Raw genomic sequence first — 21,288 nt, 5'->3', positions numbered from 1 at the left:
TTATCTGGTAACATTATTCCAAAAGGCTGTGAACTGTTTATTTTTAAAATTAATTTCAAAATATATCTAATCAAGGTAAGGTTCTGAAAATTCTGATTTTTATCAAATGTATCATTACAGAAATAGGTTTTATTTATTTATACTGGAAAGGACATTTGGAATATATTATAGATAATGAAAGTTAAAACTCTTCACCTTCAGAGCCTTATTAATTAAAAGATGCTACATTTCCAGTTGACTATCCTTAACATTTGTTTGTCTAATTATTTTTTAGATAAAGTGACTGTCTTTGTTCAAAACTACATTTTAATAAATTTTTTTCCTCTTAAGCCGAAAACAGCTGTTCTCCAGACTATTTCCAATGTAAAACTACTAAACACTGCATTTCCAAGCTGTGGGTTTGTGATGAGGATCCAGACTGTGCGGACGCATCAGATGAGGCCAACTGTGGTGAGTGTTTTGTGACCCTGGATCTTTCCTATTGTATTTGTGTCACCATCTGACATAGTCACAGTGAAAGGGGTTTGAACACAATTCTGATGAAACTGAAGTCTTACATGAGAAAGTTTTGTCTCTGTGCTTGCAGAGTCATGACAACCTCAGATTAGCTATTTTATAACAACAATCTCAGGTTAGCTGTTTTTGCCTATAGAAGGGTAAGGCAGAAGAGTAATATTGTTTAATATAACTCAAAACTATTTCTAAAAAGATGGATCTAAAAGGTAGGCTAAACCATCATCTTGTATTAGAGTATGCACTTGGTATTAGCATTTAATGAATAGAAAAAATGAGACATTACCTTAAAATATTTTTTTAACATTTATTTATTTTTGAGACAGAGAGAGCATGAACGGGGGAGGGTCAGAGAGAGGGAGACACAGAATCTGAAACAGGCTCCACGCTCTGAGCTGTCAGCACAGAGCCTGACACGGGGCTCGAACTCATGGACCGTGAGATCATGACCTGAGCCAAAGTCGGCCGCTTAACCGACTGAGCCACCCACGCGCCCCAAGACATTACCTTTTTATTGTTCTAGACTTCATTTTTTTTTGCTTAAATACATATGGTTTTCCATTCATTCAATGATTGTTATCCATTCATAAACATGGTGAAATAAAAGGAAAGTTAAGAAAAGTATCTTTTCTGTTTTAGTAGATGACAGCAATCACCTAAGTTGGCATTTGTTTCTGAACCTTTTTTTCTTACTTAAGATCATTTGTTTTATTTATAAGAATTATTTATTAATTAATGTTGCAGAAATGGAGAACATACTCATTTTGTTTAATACATTCGATTCTATCTTGAAAATGTCAATGGAAAGACAGAAATGAAGAGTAGTTGTCATGTGTAATTCATTTTATCAACATTTATTAAACAGTAACCAAGGCTATGTTGTAGGTGAATACACCAAACATGGCATTGTTGGGGAAGCAAAAAATTATTTAATCTGGTAATTGATTAAGAAAGACAAAGTTTTTCCAAATTGAAGATAGGATGTCCAAGACTTTCAGAGCCAAAATTGGGTTAAATGCATCTGCTATATTCCACACTGCTCTTAATTACCTCTTCTGAGAAAAAAGAAAATAATGAAAACCCATTGTGTTCTTTGAAATTCCACTTCTGCACAACATTCACGAGACATATGTGTAATAAATGACAATCATGTGTCTTTAAGTGTTTTTCCTAATACTGTCTTCCATGTGACTGTGTCTTCAGAACATGCAACCAAAATAACTTACTACAGTATCATGAAACCCCATTTACCACTTTGTAGAATTGGTCTTCATAATCAATTCTCAAAGCCCTGAAGTATAGTCATTATTGATTTGTCCCTAACAATTATCAGACTCTTTTACAGACTAGTTTATATTCTTGGCTAGTTTTCTTTTATATTAATGGCTAGTCTTGTGTATTTTTGGTTTACCGAAGTGAAAAGGAATAATGACTTATATTAGCTATATGAATATTTTTATGGAATATCTATAATTTGTTCTTCCTTACTTTGATATTATTTAACTGTTGTCACAGATTATATTAATCAAACTGATAATTATCAATTATTATAATAACTGTAATGCCTAATATTTATTTGGTATTTACCATATAGCCCAGGATATGTGTTAAACGCTTTATAGTCATGTACTCACATAATCTCTCTACTATCCCCTATTTTTTTTGAAAAATTTTTTAACATTTATTCATCTTTGAGAGAGAGACAGAACATGAGCAGGGGAGAGACAGAGAGATAGAGAGGGAGACATGGAATCTGAAGCAGGCTCCAGGCCCTGAGCTATCAGCACAGAGCCCAACGTGGGTCTCAAACCCACTAACCATGAGATCGTGACCTGAGCCAAAATCAGATGCTTAACTGATAGAGCCATCTAGGTGCCCTGATCCCTATTTTTTATAAAGTTTATTTATTTGGGGAGAGAGATAAGGGCTCTGGAGAGAGAGAGAGATTCAGAGAGGGAGAGGGAGAGAGAAAGAGAGAATCCCAAGCAGGGCCTGTGCTATCAGTGCGGGGCCCAACACAGAGCTGGATCTTACAAACTGAGATCATGACCTGAGCCAACATCAACAGTCAGACTCTTAACTGACTGAGCCACCCAGACACCCTTTACTATCCCTATTTTATTGATGAGGTAAATGAATCCCAAGGAGGTTATATAACTTACCCCAAGTGTCATGGCTTGCAGGTGGTGGAACTGGGACTTGAATCCAAGGTTTTTTCACACTAAAGCATCTACTCTGTAGACTTGTTATAAAGCCACCTCATTCTTTCTGTGTAAAGAGAAAAATATTTAAATGTTTTCTGTTTTAAAGTTATATAGACTTCTCCCAGCCACAGTCATTGCCATAAGTTCCAGATCAGTATACGAACACATACATACATACAGTAAGAGGGAGAGAAGAGATGAGAAGGTTGCCATCTGATTTGCCTTAGACCACTATAAAATTTTATTGTGGCAGGCACTAATTTAATTAAAAAAACTTCTATATCACATTTTAGTGTACCATTTCTCAATCTTTATTCTTGGTGGGCTAAAAAGGCTAGCTCCTTCCCCTTTGTTCTGTCCTCAATAAAAATAGAAATGCCGTGTATTTTTGCTATGTCTGTTAACACTTTTGCAGAATACTTGCGTTGAGTAGGGAAAAGCAAAAAAACTACAACAACAAAAAACAAGCAAATAAAAACACTTCTTAAAATTAACCCTATCAAGCTAAGGCCTTATTATTTGAATCTGAGTCCTGTGTTCCTTTGTGGGAACAGAACTTGTCTAGAATAGAAGGTAAGTTTCAATGTTTCTCATGTTGAGGGCCCAGCAAGATGTAGAGTAGATTCGCGTGAAGTGCTGTTGAGTGACTGGCCTGTTCTCTGTTACAAAACCTCTGTATGTAACTCATTTTTATTGCAGTTTTCTTCTATATTTTCTTGGTCCAATGCTAAATTTAGAGGGAGATTCTGCTTTACTCTTAGAGTTCACCTAGCTCTTAACAACTTATTTCTCAGAAGCAATATCTATCTATAGCTTTATATCTAATTGGCTTCTATCAACTCTAAAGTTCTAGCATCGTAATGTGTTCTACCTTGATAGATCCTAAATGAAACACATTTTTTTCTCTTTATTTTTTTAAAATGTTTTATTATTTATTTTCAAGAGTGAGAGAGAGCACAAGCAGGGGAGGGGCAGAGAAAGAGGGAGACACAGAATCCAAAGCAGGCTCTAGGCTCTGAGCTGTCAGCACAGAGCCTAATGCATGGGTCAAACTTGCAAACCACAAGATCATGACCTGAACCCAAGTCAGCCACTTAACCAACTGAGCCACCCACACCCCCCTTTTTCTCTTTAAATTTTATAAACAATACCAATGTAGGGACACAGGGTCACTGAGACACTGTGGAAAAGCCTAACAAAGCTTACAAATAAATTTACAGAATAACTTGCAAAAAAAAAAACAACCAAATACACATGCAGTATAGGGGATTAAAATACCTTTAATGTATACATATCTTTAAAATTATTTAATTTTTATATTTACTGGAATACCATGTTTATTGAATTCTGCCCAGTGTAATTTTTGAGTTCTGATGAGTAATGCAGATTTAACAACTAATATTCAATATGTGTAAAAATGTTATGGTAATCTAGAATTTAAGGAAGCCTCAAATCACTTTGAGTAGATATAAATTACATATAGTTTAGGAGTCTTACACCAATAGTTTAGTCTTGGTGAGAGTGGATACGAATTTTAAAATTAAAGTATATATTTTCCTATCCTATGACACAAAGTTTTTGAGATGACTAAATTTATGAGTCTGTAAAAACTACATTTGGGTTTAAATTCATAAATATTTTAAAAACATCTTTTAGCTCCATTTCTGTGTAAGTAAAGATTTAAATCTGTGCTGTGCTTATATTCATGGGAAGACAGGTTCAACTGTGTTTTGAGTTAATGGCTATTATAAAATTACATCTTTTCACTGGAAGGTATTTCGCTCTTTCTTTACTATATGCCCAGAGAAAAATAAGCTTTAGAAAAGGTAGATATGTACCTTTTTTATTAAATTATAAACGTTGACTATTCTTGGAAGGCTGTTCATTAGTTATTACAGTATTGGACAAACACCAGATTTGAATGCCTGACCAAAATGTATGCAGTACCTCAAATTGTACTAGCCCTAGGATTTTCATTCCAAATTTCAATTTCAAACTTTACCTTCTGCCTGCCATTGTCTATTTTAGGAAGGTAATGCAGATTTGAGGATTTGACAAATCTGTACTAGATTCATGCTCTGCTTTGTAATTAGAGTTGAAACTTTTCTACAATTTGACTCTAATAAGATGATATCAGAATCCAGGTCTTTCCATTATGTCCTCTCTTCCCATGTTTATAGTTCAGATTTTCCATTCCCTAGATGTCTGTATAACATTCTTTTTATCAGTTGTTCCATCTGGGCCTTCCTGGTCAACCCCATACTCACACCCCAGCTCTCTGGAATCCACTGTTTGTTCTTCCATATTGCTCTTCCCTATGGTCATGTCTCCTTGCTTTCTTCTCTTGCAACCTTCCACCTCGTCTAGAATTTTTGCTTTCAAGTTGCTTCAGCATCATTTACGGCTTTTGAGCAGTTTTGGTTTATTCCCTACCGCTTGGCTAATTATCTCAAATTAATGTGCTAGCTATAATCACACTAACTAGGGCTTATGAGATGAACTTGAGTTTCCTACAGTAGCTTTGTGCTTTGTGCAGCCTGGTTCTTCCAGCATGATACTGAACACATTCAAACTAAAAGAGAACTGATCAGTGGGTCCTTTTATTTTCACTTAAATTTCTGTTGAGGAAATTTGAATTTGTTTACTTAAGTTATAAGAACATAAGGAACATGTTTTTTTTTTTTTAAGTTAAAGCAAGTGAATATTAAATTATAAAATACTTCTACCATGCAGACTTATACAGAAAGTTACACGGTAAGCAATTTATCATTTTTAATAGATTTTTAACATTTTTCTTAAGGCATCTCTTTTAAAACATAGACATCACTACAATAACATGTAAAGCCCTCCTTTATCCTCTCCCCTTCCCTTTTTCCCCTCTGCTGAAGTGGTTGTGTATTATTCACATGTGTTCTTTTTAACTATATTTGTATGTATTTATTAATATATACCTAACAGTTAATAGTATCTTAAAAGCTTACATAAATTTCATTGTATTTTCAATAGGAAATTGAAGCTTAACATTTTCTAGTATTCCAGTGTATTAATGTGAATCACATGTTTTTATACTGAAGGTTTTTTTTTACATGTTACAATTATTACACATCTATTGGCAAATAAAACACAACACCTTTCATACAATCTGTGCTATAGACACCATGAAGTCTCAGTTTCCTGCTCAGGTGCTCTGATTGTCAGCTTGCATGAAAGTTTACTCAAAGCAGTTGTGACAATATCCAGGGGCAGAAATCTGTGTACCCTACAGTCTATATTAGGCTTTGGATGGAGACCCTGGAACGAGTTTGAAGAGAGAAGTTCTGGTTTTGGTGGCTATACCCACAGTAAAATAATTCTTGATATTTGAATTTAGTTATTTTCAAAATATTTATTTACTTACATTTAAAATAGCATTTACCAAATATTAGTGCCATGACTTCAATATAATCCATGGTGGGGCAGGAGTGGAGTTCTGTGCTCACATATGCAGGAAAGGGTGATGCACTAAATTCTGTATCTTGGAAAATAGTGCACTTCCATGCATTTAGTTAAGACATCTGTTTAGTGTTTTTAAGCAGTGTTTCCTGAATTTAAATATAGACCAGCAAATTAGGTATTTTACTTTGATTAGTAAACAAATTATGTGAACACCCTAAAGCCCCTCTTCCATACTGTGTGACCATGGCTTATTGTGTGGGGGCAGGAGGAGGACTTTGTTATTGAGGGAGGCTGCTGGGAGACCGATTTAAATTTTCAAACACATGGCATCATGGTATCTCAGATATTTAGAAGGGTGGGATTGTACATCTCTATGTTAGCAGGTGGGAAGGAGGAAAGACCCCATATCTCTGGGGCCTGATTGGTCTCTGCTGCCTGATTGGTCTGATCTGCACCTGTATTGTGACCTGTGCTGTGGAGTGCTGGTCCCACCACCCACTGCTGAAGTATAGCCTTGGCTGGCTTCCTCCATGTTTCCATTTCTGGTAAGCTGCAAACTGATCTTAAGTTTCTGCTATTACATGAATACTCTTGAGCTAAGACATGCAGAGACACGTGCTCCTGAAAATCTCCAAATCTTGTGAGGAGCCAGAAATAACTGTCTCACGCTTATCTATCTAGCTACTAGTCACTTGTAGTGTCGTAGAGTCGCTCCTGAATTTTGTTGACTGTGTCATATACATGATGCTAGATGTTTCTCCTGGAATTTTGACATCTTTTTGAGATAAATTTGGGTCAGGGTAACACTTATCTTCTCAGTAGTATTGGCTTGTCCCACATCAATATGGATACGACTTCCATGTCTTGTGTCTGTGTATGAGAAAGTGAAAGAAAGGGGAGCCTATCTATATGAATAGGACTAGGAAATTACTGTCTAGTTTTTATATGAAGAAATGAATGACCTACATGTGAATCCTTTAATAGTCTAAGAGGAACACATTTGGTCTTTTTATAACTTGTCTTCAGTAACTTCCTTGCATTGACTGTCTCTCTACCAAAGGGATATGCAATTATTTGGTGATGTTATTTTATTTTGTTTTTTTCTTTCTCAATAATAAGAGGAAATTGTGAAATTTAAATTTTGTTCCACAAAGCTAAAAAGGAGCCCACACAGTGAGTCAGGAGGCATGCCACGTATTCCAGATTCTATACTGATCTGTTGTAAAAGCCATGAAAGGAAATAGCTTTTTGCCCAGTGAGGTTTATAATTAAGTTTGTAATGAAAGGGACTGTATATTTGCTTAATAAGAACTGGGTTGGTGTAGTTGATATTTTTTAAAAAGAAATTGAGTCAGTAATTTAACATTCTGTGATATTTTTGCTTGAAAAACTTCATCCTTGTTATATTGCTTCCCTCAACCTTTGCCAAATATATTTGATTTCCTACAAATGCAAAATAAAATAGCACACACACACATGCACACAAACCTACTTGCAGTTTTATAGTAGAATGTGGGAAAAATAAGCATTAAACACTTTATAAAAAATACTTAAGAAATGTAGAACTTTAAAAAATGCCTTTTTTGTCTACCTTTACAACAAAATATTTGCATTTGTTTTGGTTTATAAGATTCTATTCAAATGTCATTTGGACTGGTGATTTCCTTAAAGAACATTATTACCATTTATTTTCAGGGGTTATTCAATGTTACTTGATGCCATGTTTGTATGATTATACTATATATTAGTGTGTGAAAATAAATAGAATTAAAGTTTGTAGTGCTTTTTCTCAATACAGTACTATAGGTAATGCATCTGTGTGTAGAAAATATTATTGTTTATCACTATAAGAAATAGGAGTGGTAGCTTCTTTCAAATGGTTAGAGGACCAATCATCTTATTCAGAGTACCAGCCTATGAAAATATGGTGTGTGTATAAAGTAGTTTGGTTACCACTTCAGTTTCTGTTCCATACTCATAAATTGCAGTAAGAAACCCTGAAACATCATTTATGATATTTTTATTAGACTTCTAATTAGTAGAATTTATTTATAATATTTTTGAATATTTTATAAGAATATATATTACATAAACATAGGGCTATATGTTATATATTAGAAAGGTTGTAAAGCTTAATATCTAAGTTTCTTGATACCTTAATTTCCAACTGGACTCAAAATACATAGAATTTTAAATAACTATTTTAAAAAACCCTGTCATTTCATTTAGGAACATATTGATAATAAAAGTAAAATGACCGACTGGTAAAGAAAACTTAGATTTATGCTTCTATGTTAAAATCAGTTTGAGGATCCAAATGGTATCAGATTTTGCTTGCAAAATGAGTATCCTTTTCATCCATTAACATTTCAGGACATAATATATTAAGGAGAGTAAAAGACCTATTGTAGAGTTATAATCGTACCATTTGGCTTTGTAATCTTTGTGGACAGATGTATAGATGATGATTCTGATAGTCATACTTATGCCCCTATCTGTCTTAGATTCAATGCCTGGGATGCAAGGCTCTGGACTGGAGTTTGCCTGTCATTAGGGCATTATTTATTATGCCCTATGTCATTAGGTCCCTATTTATTATGGTTCCTTAGTCATTGTTCATGTGGGAAATAACAGGAGTAGAGAGAGAGGTGATGTAGGATGTAGTTTGAGATAATGAACTCTATTACCTCTTGCTGGGTTATAGATGTCAGAGCAAATTATTACTTATTTTTGCTATCCTTTAAAATTTTAACCTTATAATTAATATTTCTATTTCTCTAATCCAAAAATCTTGAGAGAGATTATAAAAATAATATAAACAAATTATTCATAATGAGTTTCCTTTGACCTAAGGAAGAAGTAGCTTAAACAGTATTTAAGAGCTAGAGAAATAGACAGCAGATCTACCCTGTAATCTGAGGTTTCTTACCCTATAGATCATCTTATCCATATGATTATATTCTTCACAATTCTGTGTTCTAAGAAGGTGGCAAACATGTATACATGTTTCCTATTTTGATATACTTACTGGATTTTGGTTGATATTTGAGAAAAAGGAGAAGAAATCAAAACTGATACCATTTATTGACCTTCAAATCTAATATGTTTTCAAACATATTTTTAATTAATAGTATTTGGATTATGTGAATTATATGTTGTACTCAAGCAGTAAGATCTCTACATTTAAGTTCATGTGTTAATATACAATCTTAAAAGAAGTTACAAAATATTTATATATGTGCAATGGTATCTTAACAATAGAATTTAGCATTAACATTTTGTTATAAATGCTAATATCAAATTTAAAACAAACGTATGGTAATTTGTTTTACTTCATTAAGATCAATGCCTCAGGAGCTGAGTGTGTTAACAATTATTGGGTGTGTTAAGTATTTAATGGTGAGTAGAAGACTAAATAAAAATTCCATATCAGAATGCTGGGAACATATTTTTATTTTCTGTTTATTTATTTATTTTTACATTTATTTATTTTTGAGAGACAGAGCACAAGTGGGGGAGGGCAGAGAGAGAAAGAGACACAGAATCTGAAACAGGCTCCAGGCTCTGAGCTGTCAACACAGAGCCCGATGCGGGGCTCAAATCCACAAACCGTGAGATCATGACCTGAGCTGAAGTCGGACACCCAACCGACTAAGCCACCCAAGCACCCCAGGGAACATATGTTTAAATGTTATAAAATATTTACCATAAAATTGTAATTAAACAAGCTATTGGAAGAGTGACATCTAACCTGTTTCAACTTTTTGAAGACATTTCTAAGGTCTTAATTTAATTTCTTCTGTCACCTTCTTGGTGATATTACTGGCAGAAATCTCTTACATGACTTAGTATATATGCCTTCAGATCCCCCATTCTGAATACCTTACTAGATTACGTTTTTTAAGACCAAATATGGAGTCTCTTTATATTTTAGTCTTCTTTGTAATTAGGATTCTTCTGAATCCTAAAAATAAAACATTCTCAGAAAACTCAATGTATTACTTAATGCCAATTAATTATGGTTTCACTATAAAAGGATCATACAGCTGTGTTAGTTAACTCTATCAATATAACAGAAAGATGTCTCATATATGTATTTCTATCTGTTTCTAGAAATTCTCTATAGGTGGTAGAATGTTTTATTCCTTCATAAATACCTATCCTAGAAGTTCTTTGGATAAACACAGAGTTCTTATAATTAGCATAAACCTAGTGCCTTGATAATTACTGCTTTACGAAGAGAATCCTTTGGAACAACTGCTTGCATCTTTAGTCTTGGTCCTTGTAGTGTTTAAAACCACAATATTCTTTTTTTTTTTTTTTTAATTTTTTTTTCAACGTTTATTTATTTTTGGGACAGGGAGAGACAGAGCATGAACGGGGGAGGGTCAGAGAGAGAGGGAGACAGAGAATCGGAAACAGGCTCCAGGCTCTGAGCCATCAGCCCAGAGCCTGACGCGGGGCTCGAACTCACGGACCTCAAGATCGTGACCTGGCTGAAGTCGGACGCTTAACCGACTGCGCCACCCAGGCGCCCCCACAATATTCTTGATATAAACACACACTGACCAGTAAAAATTTCTGTGGCTAACTATCAGGGAATCATATAGGCATAGGAAAGTACCTTTAGGAATAATGAAACATTTTATGAACCTAGAACTCTAACAGTTCATTCCATTCTTTTTCAATAAAGGACATTTATTTCATTGAATCAAAGAGAAAATAATTGAGAATCATTCACCTAAAATATAAGCAAATATATACATGTATTTCTTTCAGAATTTATCATGTTTACTTTGTAATGTCTTAATAAAAGTAATTGCAGCTTAGATTTTAAAATATTTTAATTCCAGAATAGTTAGCATACAGTGTTATGTTAGTTTCAGGTGTACAATCTAGTGATTCAACAATTCCATATATCACTCAGTGCTCATCACAAGTGCATTTCTTAGTCCCCATCACCTAGTTCACTCATCCTCCCATCCATCTCCCGTTTAGTAACCATCAGTTTGTTCTCTATAGTTAAGAGTCTGGGGCACCCGGGTGGCTCAGTCAGTTAAGCGTCCGACTCTTGGTTTCGGCTCAAGTCATGATTTCAGGGTTTCATGAGTCCGAGCCCCACATCGGACTCCAAGCTGACAGTACAGAGCCTGCTTGAGATATATACATGTATATACATGTATATGTATATATATACATATAACACATCTTAAAATTAGTATTGGAAATATGTAGAATATTGGTATTACCAAGAGATATTTCCAATAGGTGTGTGTATTACCAATAGGAAATTTGAAAATTATGCAAAAATTTGAATAAGGGGTTCTCATATCAACATTTCTTATTCTTTGCAGAGGAAAGCTAAAATCTTTGCATACAATTAGTTTTCCTACAACATACTTTGGGCACAATTTGTTGTTTGTTTTGTTTTTAATATTTTGCTTATATAGTTAAGCTTAGTTTTTGTATCTTTATAATATTCATTTATTTTAAAAATTAATAAACACCTATTAAATATGTTAACTAAGCAGCCATATTAGAGACTCAGGGAATTCAAAGAAGTCTAATAAGGATCATTAATAGTTTTGAAAGATTATTATGTGCTAGGCATTATACTAAGCTTTATGTATATTATATCATTTAATCCTCACACCAATCCTATGCAAAACATACTATTATTATTTTTATTTTTGGGTAAGGCTATAAGACTCAGAAGATGCAAATAATTATTTTACCCAAGTCAACCAGGTAGAAAGCTGTTGAGCAGATATTTGAACCCATAGGATCTGGATCCAGACCCACATACTTAACTATTACTCAATTGAGCTTCCTTAATCTGCCCTAAATTTATAATAAGGCAAGGAATTAGGACACAGATACAAATAATCTTAAATAAGTTGGAATGGAAACTTATCAGAATACATACTTAAATAGATTTAGGTATTGTTTTGTTTTGTTTTGTTTTTAGATAGAGTGGGGAGAGAACATGAGACAGGGAAGGGGAAGGGGGCAGAGGGAGAGAGAGAGAGAATCCACACTCAGAAAGGAGCCAGATACAGGACTTGATCCCATGACCCTAGGTTCATGACCTGAGACAAAATCAAGGGTCAGACATTCAACCAACTAAGCCACGCAGCATCCAGACGCCCCTTAAAGAGCTTTTTAAAGGAACTTATCATTGAAGTGGCAATAAAAGGATGCTTTATCTATAGACAATTTGAAAGCTATAATAAACCAACTAAAAATCAGTCTGTTTTTTATTATCACCTTTCTTTAATGTCTATTCTAAACATGATAACATGATAAAAAAAAAAAAAAAAAAAAAAAAAAAAAAACCTTCCTAGAAGGACAAACCATTGTTCATGACCCCAAATAGAAATCTACTGGCTTGCCATAAAAGTCATAATAAAAATAAGTACAACGAGAACAAACAGTGGCATTAAATTCTGGTTTGAGTCCATTCTGGTTTGATGCTGGCATATCAAAATCCAACTCTCTCTTTGTTAAAAAGAGAGATTATTGAGTGTCACAGAAGCCCTATCATTGCATGACCAAACTTTAATAATGAAGCATCTAGGAAAAATGAAAGAAATTTGAACAGAGGATAACTTTCTCATCAGCCATTCCATACTATATAACACTGTGTTCATATATTGTTTGAGCTATCTGGTGCTTACATCTATGACAAGTACACCACACATTTGACAACATCATCCTCTTCTTGATGAACTGAATGAATAAGCATGATCTAAAAATCAAACTATTTGCTCCTTCCTAAAGGTTTTCCAATAACTATATATATATATATATATATATATATATATATATATGGCACTATATATCATCGTTAGTATACTATATACAATATATACTATATAATTATAATATATAAACTATATAGTGTGTTAATATATATATTAAATTCATTAAAATAAAAGTAGCTATCGAGAAGAAAGCAATTATTCATATTAATATCACTCTTAGTATGCTTTCAAAAATTTTTACTATGCACAAGTGAAGGTCATTAATACTGTTTTGTTCTGATTTTTTTGAAAACTTTAATAACAAAGCATTTTTTTTCTAATTTTATAAAACTTTGTAATTGACTACTGGGCATAAATTGTCCAGATTCTTTTTTGGAAGATACAGTTAAGTCTTGGCACTAAGTGCTGTATTTGTTGGCACTGAAACAGGTGCAAGAAATGAGCATGTTAAAATCTCTAGCTTGGAATAGTTCAACCAAATGTAATTATATGTGAGTCTTGACTAAAGGTATGATTATCATCCAAGACTTAGCAGTATGGGGTATGGGGATGACAATGCCAGCCTTAAATTCCAGAACTTTTTTCATGCTATTTGTTTTTCACAGTTATAATTTACTACTTCTTCATAGTGCAAAATTATCCATCCACTTGGTTTCATTTCTTGGCTCAATGCTGTGACTTAGTAATTTTCAACATCTTATGGACAGATGGAAAGTGTTCACTAAACATGTTGCTGAATTAACACAGAATTCATTTCTAAACCACAATAAAGAATGGAGCTGAAAATATCAAGTCCACTCAGTTCCATCTAAAGCCCATGTATTGTTATAATGGAACCTCTGGTTGAAAAAGGGTCATTAGAGGTCATGTGGTTAAAGTAGGGCCACATCTACCATCCCTAATCTAAGTAAACAAGCCAACCAAACATTCCTTTATGTCTAGACAAAATCCTCATACTATAAAGTCTGTTTTTTTTTTTTCTTTTTGTCTTTTCCAATAGAAATTTTGAATATCCTAACACTATCCTTTGTGTAAAATTCCTTTGTTTAGGGACTCTCAAATTAAATTCTTTCACATCCTTCTCCAGGCCAAATAATTCCATTTTCTTTTACCTCTCTACATGGGTTCTATTTTCTGTTCTATTAATCAGCTGTTTATTTCTCCCCTGAAACCTTCCCACATCTATGTTTTGGTTATGATCTATGAAACAGAATGCAGCATTTTTAAGTGCTGTGTATCCCCTGTTCCCCATTGTATATACCTGCTTTTGTATTCTAATACTGTGTTTGATTGAAAGCAAATAAAACCACAGTGTTCACACTGTTGATCTGTGGCCAATTTATATGAACCCTAGCTTAGAGATTTCACATACATTCTACCAGATTTTCAGTGTCATATTTATGAACTGCTTCCATGTTGTTGTTTTTTTAATACGTTATAATGAAATCTACTGTCTCTCTTGACAAATTTTAAGTTCCAAAAGGATTGGATCTATATATCTTATAATTCCCTAATATATACCTAGTACATAGTACAGAATCTGGCACAAATAAATGTTTGAAGAATGAGTGAGGAAAGGAAATCAAAAAAAAAACAGATTTTTTTTGGTTCAGACAAATATATTTCTCTTCTAAATCTGGACATTGGGACTCTAGTTTCCTTTCTTTAAATTTATCTGTATTTTATTTCATTTTTATGTAAGTACTGCTTTTTCTCTTGATCAATTCAATAGATTGGACTTGATTTGTAGGCAAAATTGAGTTAAATTGTAAGGAGGTTTCAATCTAAAAAACCGCTGCATGTCAAACTTACAGAAATGAGATATACCTCCCCATTTCTAGGAAGAAAAGTGGGCTATGGCAGTACAATTGACCACTTCATGAAAAGACCCTATAAACTCTGGACAACTAGTAGTAAAGCTCCATTCTTGATTTCAGTATTTATTAATTGGGTAGATTTCTTTAGGTATCTATTATTTCCTCATTTGTAAATGGCGATAATTTTGTCCTGGGAAAGCTGATGAGAGGGTTTAAAGAAATAAAGGTTTGTAAGCACCGTAGGTATATAAGTACCTATTAAGTATATAAGTACTTTAGTCCCTCAAAATTATTTGTCCCCCTTTTTTCAGCATTTTTTGCCAAATACTTAGCACTGACATAGCTTCAAACACTCAATTATTTATTCTGTAGTGGAGATGGAAGGGAACAAAAGATTTAAATAAATACTATAAAATTTTATGATACGATGAAATGGTTCTGTGAATGCTTGCATTTCTTGTCAGGAGAGAAGAAAAAATATAACATCATTAGCGTTAACAAAGAGTTCATGACTTAACAGATTAATAGGAAATATAATAACAAATGTTAAAGAGAGTATGACTGGTATGAATCTTTACATCTTTGTTACATCATTTCCACACAGTGTTAGAATGACAATTTTGTATATGCACTATACTCCCCTGTGAGCCCTGTTTGTTTCTCTAACAGCTTTATTAAAATACAATTGGCAAACAATAATCTATATATTTTTAAAATATATAAATCTAATAAATTTTGGCAAGTGTGTATGTCATGAGACCATCATCACAATTAAAATAACAAACATATTTTTCACTCTTGGGAATTTATTTGTTTTCCTTTGCAATGTCTCTCCCTCTCAGCACTTCCTGTATCCTTGTCTCCCCAGGAAACCACTTATTGCTTTCAGTCACTATAGATTAGTGTGCATTTAGATAAACCTAGAGTCATGTAGTTTGCATACATTTTCCCTGGCTTTTTCACTCAGCTTAATTACTTCGAGATTATCCATGCTGATGGTGGTATCAGATGTTTATTCCTTTGTATTGCTTAGAAGCATATTACTGTATGGATATACCACAATTTTTGTATTAATTTACTCATGGATGATCATTGGGGTTGTTTCAAGTCAACTTTAGACTATTTAGACTATTACAAATCAGGCTGTTATGAACATTCATGTATTAGTCTTTTTATGAACACATGCTTTCTCTTCTCTAGGAACTGAAGGCTAGATCATGTAAGTGCATGTTAACTTTTTAAGAAAATATGAAACTCTTTTTCCAACGTACCATTTCATGTTCCCACAAGCAGTGTTGGAGAATTCCAGTTCCTCTGCATTCTTGCCAATACTTGATACTTTTAAATTTTAGCCATTCTAGGGGCGCCTGGGTGGCGCAGTCGGTTGAGCGTCCGACTTCAGCCAGGTCACGATCTCGCGGTCCGTGAGTTCAAGCCCCGCATCGGGCTCTGGGCTGATGGCTCAGAGCCTGGAGCCTGTTTCCGATTCTGTGTCTCCCTCTCTCTCTGCCCCTCCCCCGTTCATGCTCTGTCTCTCTGTGTCCCAAAAATAAATAAACATTGAAAAAAAATTTAAAAAAAATAAAAATAAATAAATAAATTTTAGCCATTCTAGTAGATGTGCAATCATCTTTAATCGTGGTTTTAATTTGCATTCCATTTATGACTAATGATATTGAACATCATTTCATATGCCTATTTGCTATCTATATATCTTCCTTAGTGAAGTATCTACTTAAGTCACGTTCCCATTTTTTATTGGATAGTTTTTTTATATTACTGAATTTTGCAAGTTCTTATATATTCTAGGTCCAAGTTATTTTTCAGATAAATATTTTGCAAATATTTTCTCATAGTCTATGCCTTGTCTTTTCATTCTCTTCTTCCCCTTACTTTGGGTTCAATTTACTCTCCTTATTCTAGTTCATTGTGGAAGCTGAGGTCACTGTATTGAGAACTTTCTTCTTTTCTAACATAAGTGTTTTATATAGATACTTTCATTGTCGAGGATTGGGTCTATTTTGATAAAGATTCCTTAAGCCTTTGAAAAGAAAGTATATTTTGCTGTTGGGTGAAGTGCTCTATACATTTCCTTAGATCAAGTTGGTTGATAATGCTCTTTAAGTCTCCTTTATCCTTACTAATTTTTGTATATTTATTCGATCATTTATTGTGAGATGAGGATAAAAATGTCTGTTACTGTGCATTTGTCTAATTCTCTTTGCAATTTTACCAGTTTTGCTTCATGTATTGTGAAATTTTGCTGTTGGTGATTTAGAACTTAGGTTTCTCTTAATGAACTGAACTTTATGTCATTAGGAAATAACGTGCTTTATCATGAGTAATATTCTTTGCTATGAAATGTACTTTGATATTATTACAGCCTCTCTAGGTTTCTCTGGTTTTATTATTAGCATGCTGTATCTTTTTTTCCATCCTTTTACTTCTAACCTACTTGTGACTTTATATTTAAAGTTTATTTCTTACAGTTTGCATAGAGTTGGGAATACACACAATTGGAATTTTTTTCCAAGTTGGTAATTGGAGTTTTAAGACCATTTACATTTATATTATGAACAGGTCTCAGTTTGAATTTTTTTTGATTTTTTTTTTTATTAACTAAACTCCAAACTGTATTCACTAGATTTTCCACTAATACATATATATTTTTTTCTGTTCTAGGATCCCACATTACATTTAGTCATCTCTCTCCTTGCTTCCTTGATCTGTGACAGTGTTTCCATCTTCACTTGTTTTCAATTACTTTGATAGTTTGAAGATTACTAGCGAGGTATTTTTGTACAATGTCCCTCAATTTGGGTACTCATGAATTTTCAAGGATGCCTGTTTAATTGTACCCAGTTTATCAAGGTGTTTGTGGTGAGATACGCTATCCGATCCAACTAGGTGCTAGAACAAGGAAGTCTCTCTTTGATTCTACTTTTAGATTCTACAAGCTGCCCAATATATCAGAATATTTTCTCTATTCCTTTTCCCCTTATGTTTGCGAGGATTGGTATTCCTTCATTCGAAGAGCCCCATAACTAATTCACAACCCATGATATATATCCCTATCACTCTTCCAAACTCCCATGATCTTTTCTGGCTATATCAAATTTATTAAATCATTAACCTATTGAGATTCCTACAAAATTCCTTAACTTTCCTTGTTTGTATCTTCCCCACACTTACTCAAATGCCAGTGTTGAGACCAGAGGTAAGTTTATTTCTTGAGCATTGTTTTATTTTTTTCCTTCAGTTTTATTGAGATAGAAATGACATATAACATTGTATTAGGTTAAGGTGTACAACATAATGACTTGATGCTTATTTACATTGTAAACTGATCATCAGGATAAGTCTAATTATCCACCACCTCACATAGTTAGAAATTCTTTTCTTTCTCATTTCTTATGATCTTATTATGTATTTTCTACTTGCACAATTTGTGCTTCTTTTTCTTTTTTACTGTTTTTTAATGTGTTTTCTGTCCCTTTTTTTCGTATTTCTGCTAGCCCTTTTATTTTGTTAGGGGCCAGATTTTTTTTTTTTTTGTATTGCTATAAATATTTTTGAAGTTTGTTTTGCAGTGCTTTTAAATTATTTGAAACAATTTTATTTATTGAGATTGAGCTTTTAAGATTTGTTAGATGAAACCAGAGCAGTGTTTTTGTTTTTGTTTTTCTCAGGACTAACTAATCACTACTTGGGCAATATAATTCTGAATACTCAAGTCAGTATTCTGTGTGTTATAAAATTGTCCAGTCTGACTAGTGGGGACAGGCACTATTCCAGGTCCTGTTCAAGTCTCAGATACTGTTTGCTTTATCTTTTCAGCTGACTTTTTTGCTAGTATCTGGTAGTCTCTTTACACATGTACCCTGATTGATTTCTGCTGTGTATGCAAGAAAAATCCTCTGCAAATCTATGTGGTTCACATTCTTTTTTTTTTTTTAATTTTTTTAATGTTTAATCATTTTTGAGAGACAGAAACAGAGTGTGATTGGGGCAGGGCCAGAGAGAGAGGGAGACACAGAATCTGAAAGAGGCTCCAGGCTCTGAGCTGTCAGCACAGAGCTCCACGGGGGTTCGAACTCACTGGCTGTGAGATCATGACCTGAACCAAAGTCAGCCGCTTAACCAACTGAGCCCCTGTGTGGTTCCCATTCTATGCAGCATTCTCTTCTCCATTAGTGCTTTGAGAACTGTGATGGTTTCCTTGGACTCTCAGTTTAGTCTTGTCAACTCATGGAGTCCCGTGGACTTTGCCTAACTTTCCTCTACCCATGTTGTAGCCTGGAAACTCTTCAAAACACTAAGGCCCAGCAATGTTAAGGCTCACTTCACTTCATGTTGTTTTTTTGTTTGTTTGTTTTGTTTTTAACTCTCAGAGATCACTGTTCTTTGTTGTCTGATGTCTAATGTGTTGATAACCATTGTTTCATATATCTTATCATTTTTGTTTTTGTTTTGTTTTTGTTTCAGTTCTTTCAGGTGGTAGGGTAAATCTGGTACCTGTTATTCAAATCAGACAATGTTTGTTTCTATATGAAGCCCAACCTCTTTGATAAACATTCAGTGCTTTGCTTTATTTGCTCTCCCCTGACTTCTGTACCCCAGTGTCTCATTGAGTCATAATCTACTATTTTAATAAGATTTTATTTCCCAAGGGCTTTACCACCTTATTAAGGCTTAGTTCAAGTACTACCACATATACAGAGTAGTTGGCATCAGTAATAATTCTGGAGTAACAGAGACATTGAATATAGTTCTAAGCAGGGACAGAATTGTTAACACATTGTGACTTTATTCCAATAGAACCTGAATAGTATCTAACCATTTTGGTCTATAAGAAGGTATACACATTTTATTCATCAGGTATAGGTACTTAGAGAACAGGTGTTTAAGCTCTTGTATCATAATTCTCATTGCTGTAATATACATGTGGATAGGGAGTTTTCAAGAGACTTTTGGAACTATTTAAGAAGGGAGACTATAGATGAGATGACTACGGCATTCTATTCACTGTAGATCCCTAGGGTGATAATTTTCTAAGAATATGCCACACATGACTCTATACTCATGTTAAATTATAAAGCTTGTAGGTAAACTATGTCACCAGTACTTGGACACTTTCTCCTTTCATGTTATTTTTGAGGATGGTCATCCTGTATACACTCTTTTGCCCCGTATTTAGTACACAGAAATGTCTCTCTGAGTAGCAGTGATGTGAAATAATGTTGAGTTTGCTAAGCATGTCTATATTTTATACTTACTTGGCCCACATGCAAGGTCAGGTTGGGATGAGTTATTTTAAAATCTGGATATTTATCTTCATGAGAAAGATACTAAGAGTGGTGATTCTCCACACAAAAGGAGACAAATTCAGCCCTGGTGCAAATCAAATATGTCATATAGGAGTCCATAGGCTTTTGGGGGCCAATGAATTAGTGTCTATGGTGAAGGGCCACCAGCCAAATCTGAATTTGCAACTACGATAACTGCACCAAGGTCTCCTAAAGTAATTTATTGTCTCAGGGCAGCTGCTGCCTCCATCCATTAAAGACTAGGGGAGAGTGTGGTGAAAGACAAGAGAGTTACAAACGGGTGGGGCCAGAATCTGGGGACACTTGGGGGGATCTGGATCTCAGCTTCTGTTCAGCACCCAGGCCAGGATTTAGGAAAGAGGGCAGAGAAGCTGTGGTTAAGTGAGGTATGGAAACGTCCCGTTTTTGTTCTTTGATGCGAATCCACCTCTTTTCCACATAGGCATTGCCTCACTCAGGGCACGTTTTGATGTCGCAGCTATGTGCAGTTGACTTTTTGAAAATGTTGGTTATTTAAACTGTGAGATATGAATAATAAGGATAATAGTATTTTTTTAATTTTATTATGTAAGGCTCTGAGCCAGGAACTTAGTTGTGGAAATAAAAGAAGCTGAAACTAAATCAGTATGGTTTAATGGACTTTAGGGATAAAAGCAAAATATTCCAAATCTTGAGTACAGAAGTAATGTGGGTTTCTATAGTTAACAGTGAAAGAAAGACAGGCACTGGAGAGTACTTAGGGCAAAATATGAGCTATCTTTCTAAAGGATTAAAAAACTCACTGGACTTAAATTCCATTAGAAACAGGATTCTGTTTTTATCAATAAACGGAAGACAGCATTGCAAACTTTCTGGAAAAGATTAACTTAATGGAGATGATATTTTGCCTACCGTGGAACAAATAGTTCTGCAAATGACACCCTAACTAGCGTGGTCCCTGGCATGTGAATATGTACCAAGTGAATACAAATAGTTTTAAGAAATGTCCTTTTCCTTTGAAAATATTTCTTAATGGTATATGCAAGTGCCTTCTTTAGATGCTTTTAGTTTAGAGTAAAAATTAGTACCTTTGTCTGTCTAGTTACATGTCAGGGAGAGGTAAACTTATCGAACTAATGCCTTCCTAGGTAAGTGTTACATTTTAGCAGGCAACAACAAAGGTTCACAGTGGCAGATTTCCTATTGGAAACCTCAGTTCAGATCTGTCCTGACCTTGGAGATGTCAACC

The 21,288-nt window shown here is 34.1% G+C and overlaps 1 protein-coding gene across 4 annotated transcripts in view; it reads left to right on the top strand.

Moving 5' to 3' along the window:
- Positions 1-21,288, top strand: part of LRP1B (LDL receptor related protein 1B) — a 1,898,953-nt gene that overhangs the window by 1,685,785 nt on the left and 191,880 nt on the right. For all 4 annotated transcript variants that reach the window (XM_040474969.1, XM_040474970.1, XM_040474968.1 and 1 more), the window contains exon 66: positions 331-450. In XM_040474969.1, coding sequence (XP_040330903.1) covers positions 331-450 — 120 coding nt within the window. The remainder of the gene's footprint in view (positions 1-330; positions 451-21,288) is intronic.

Source organism: Herpailurus yagouaroundi, unplaced genomic scaffold (genome assembly GCF_014898765.1).
Source record: "Herpailurus yagouaroundi ecotype Mexico unplaced genomic scaffold, PumYag 140, whole genome shotgun sequence".
Classification (NCBI taxonomy): domain Eukaryota; kingdom Metazoa; phylum Chordata; class Mammalia; order Carnivora; family Felidae; genus Herpailurus; species Herpailurus yagouaroundi.
The sequence above is the reverse complement of the archived record's forward strand: the minus strand, read 5'-3'. Positions and strand labels throughout refer to the sequence as shown.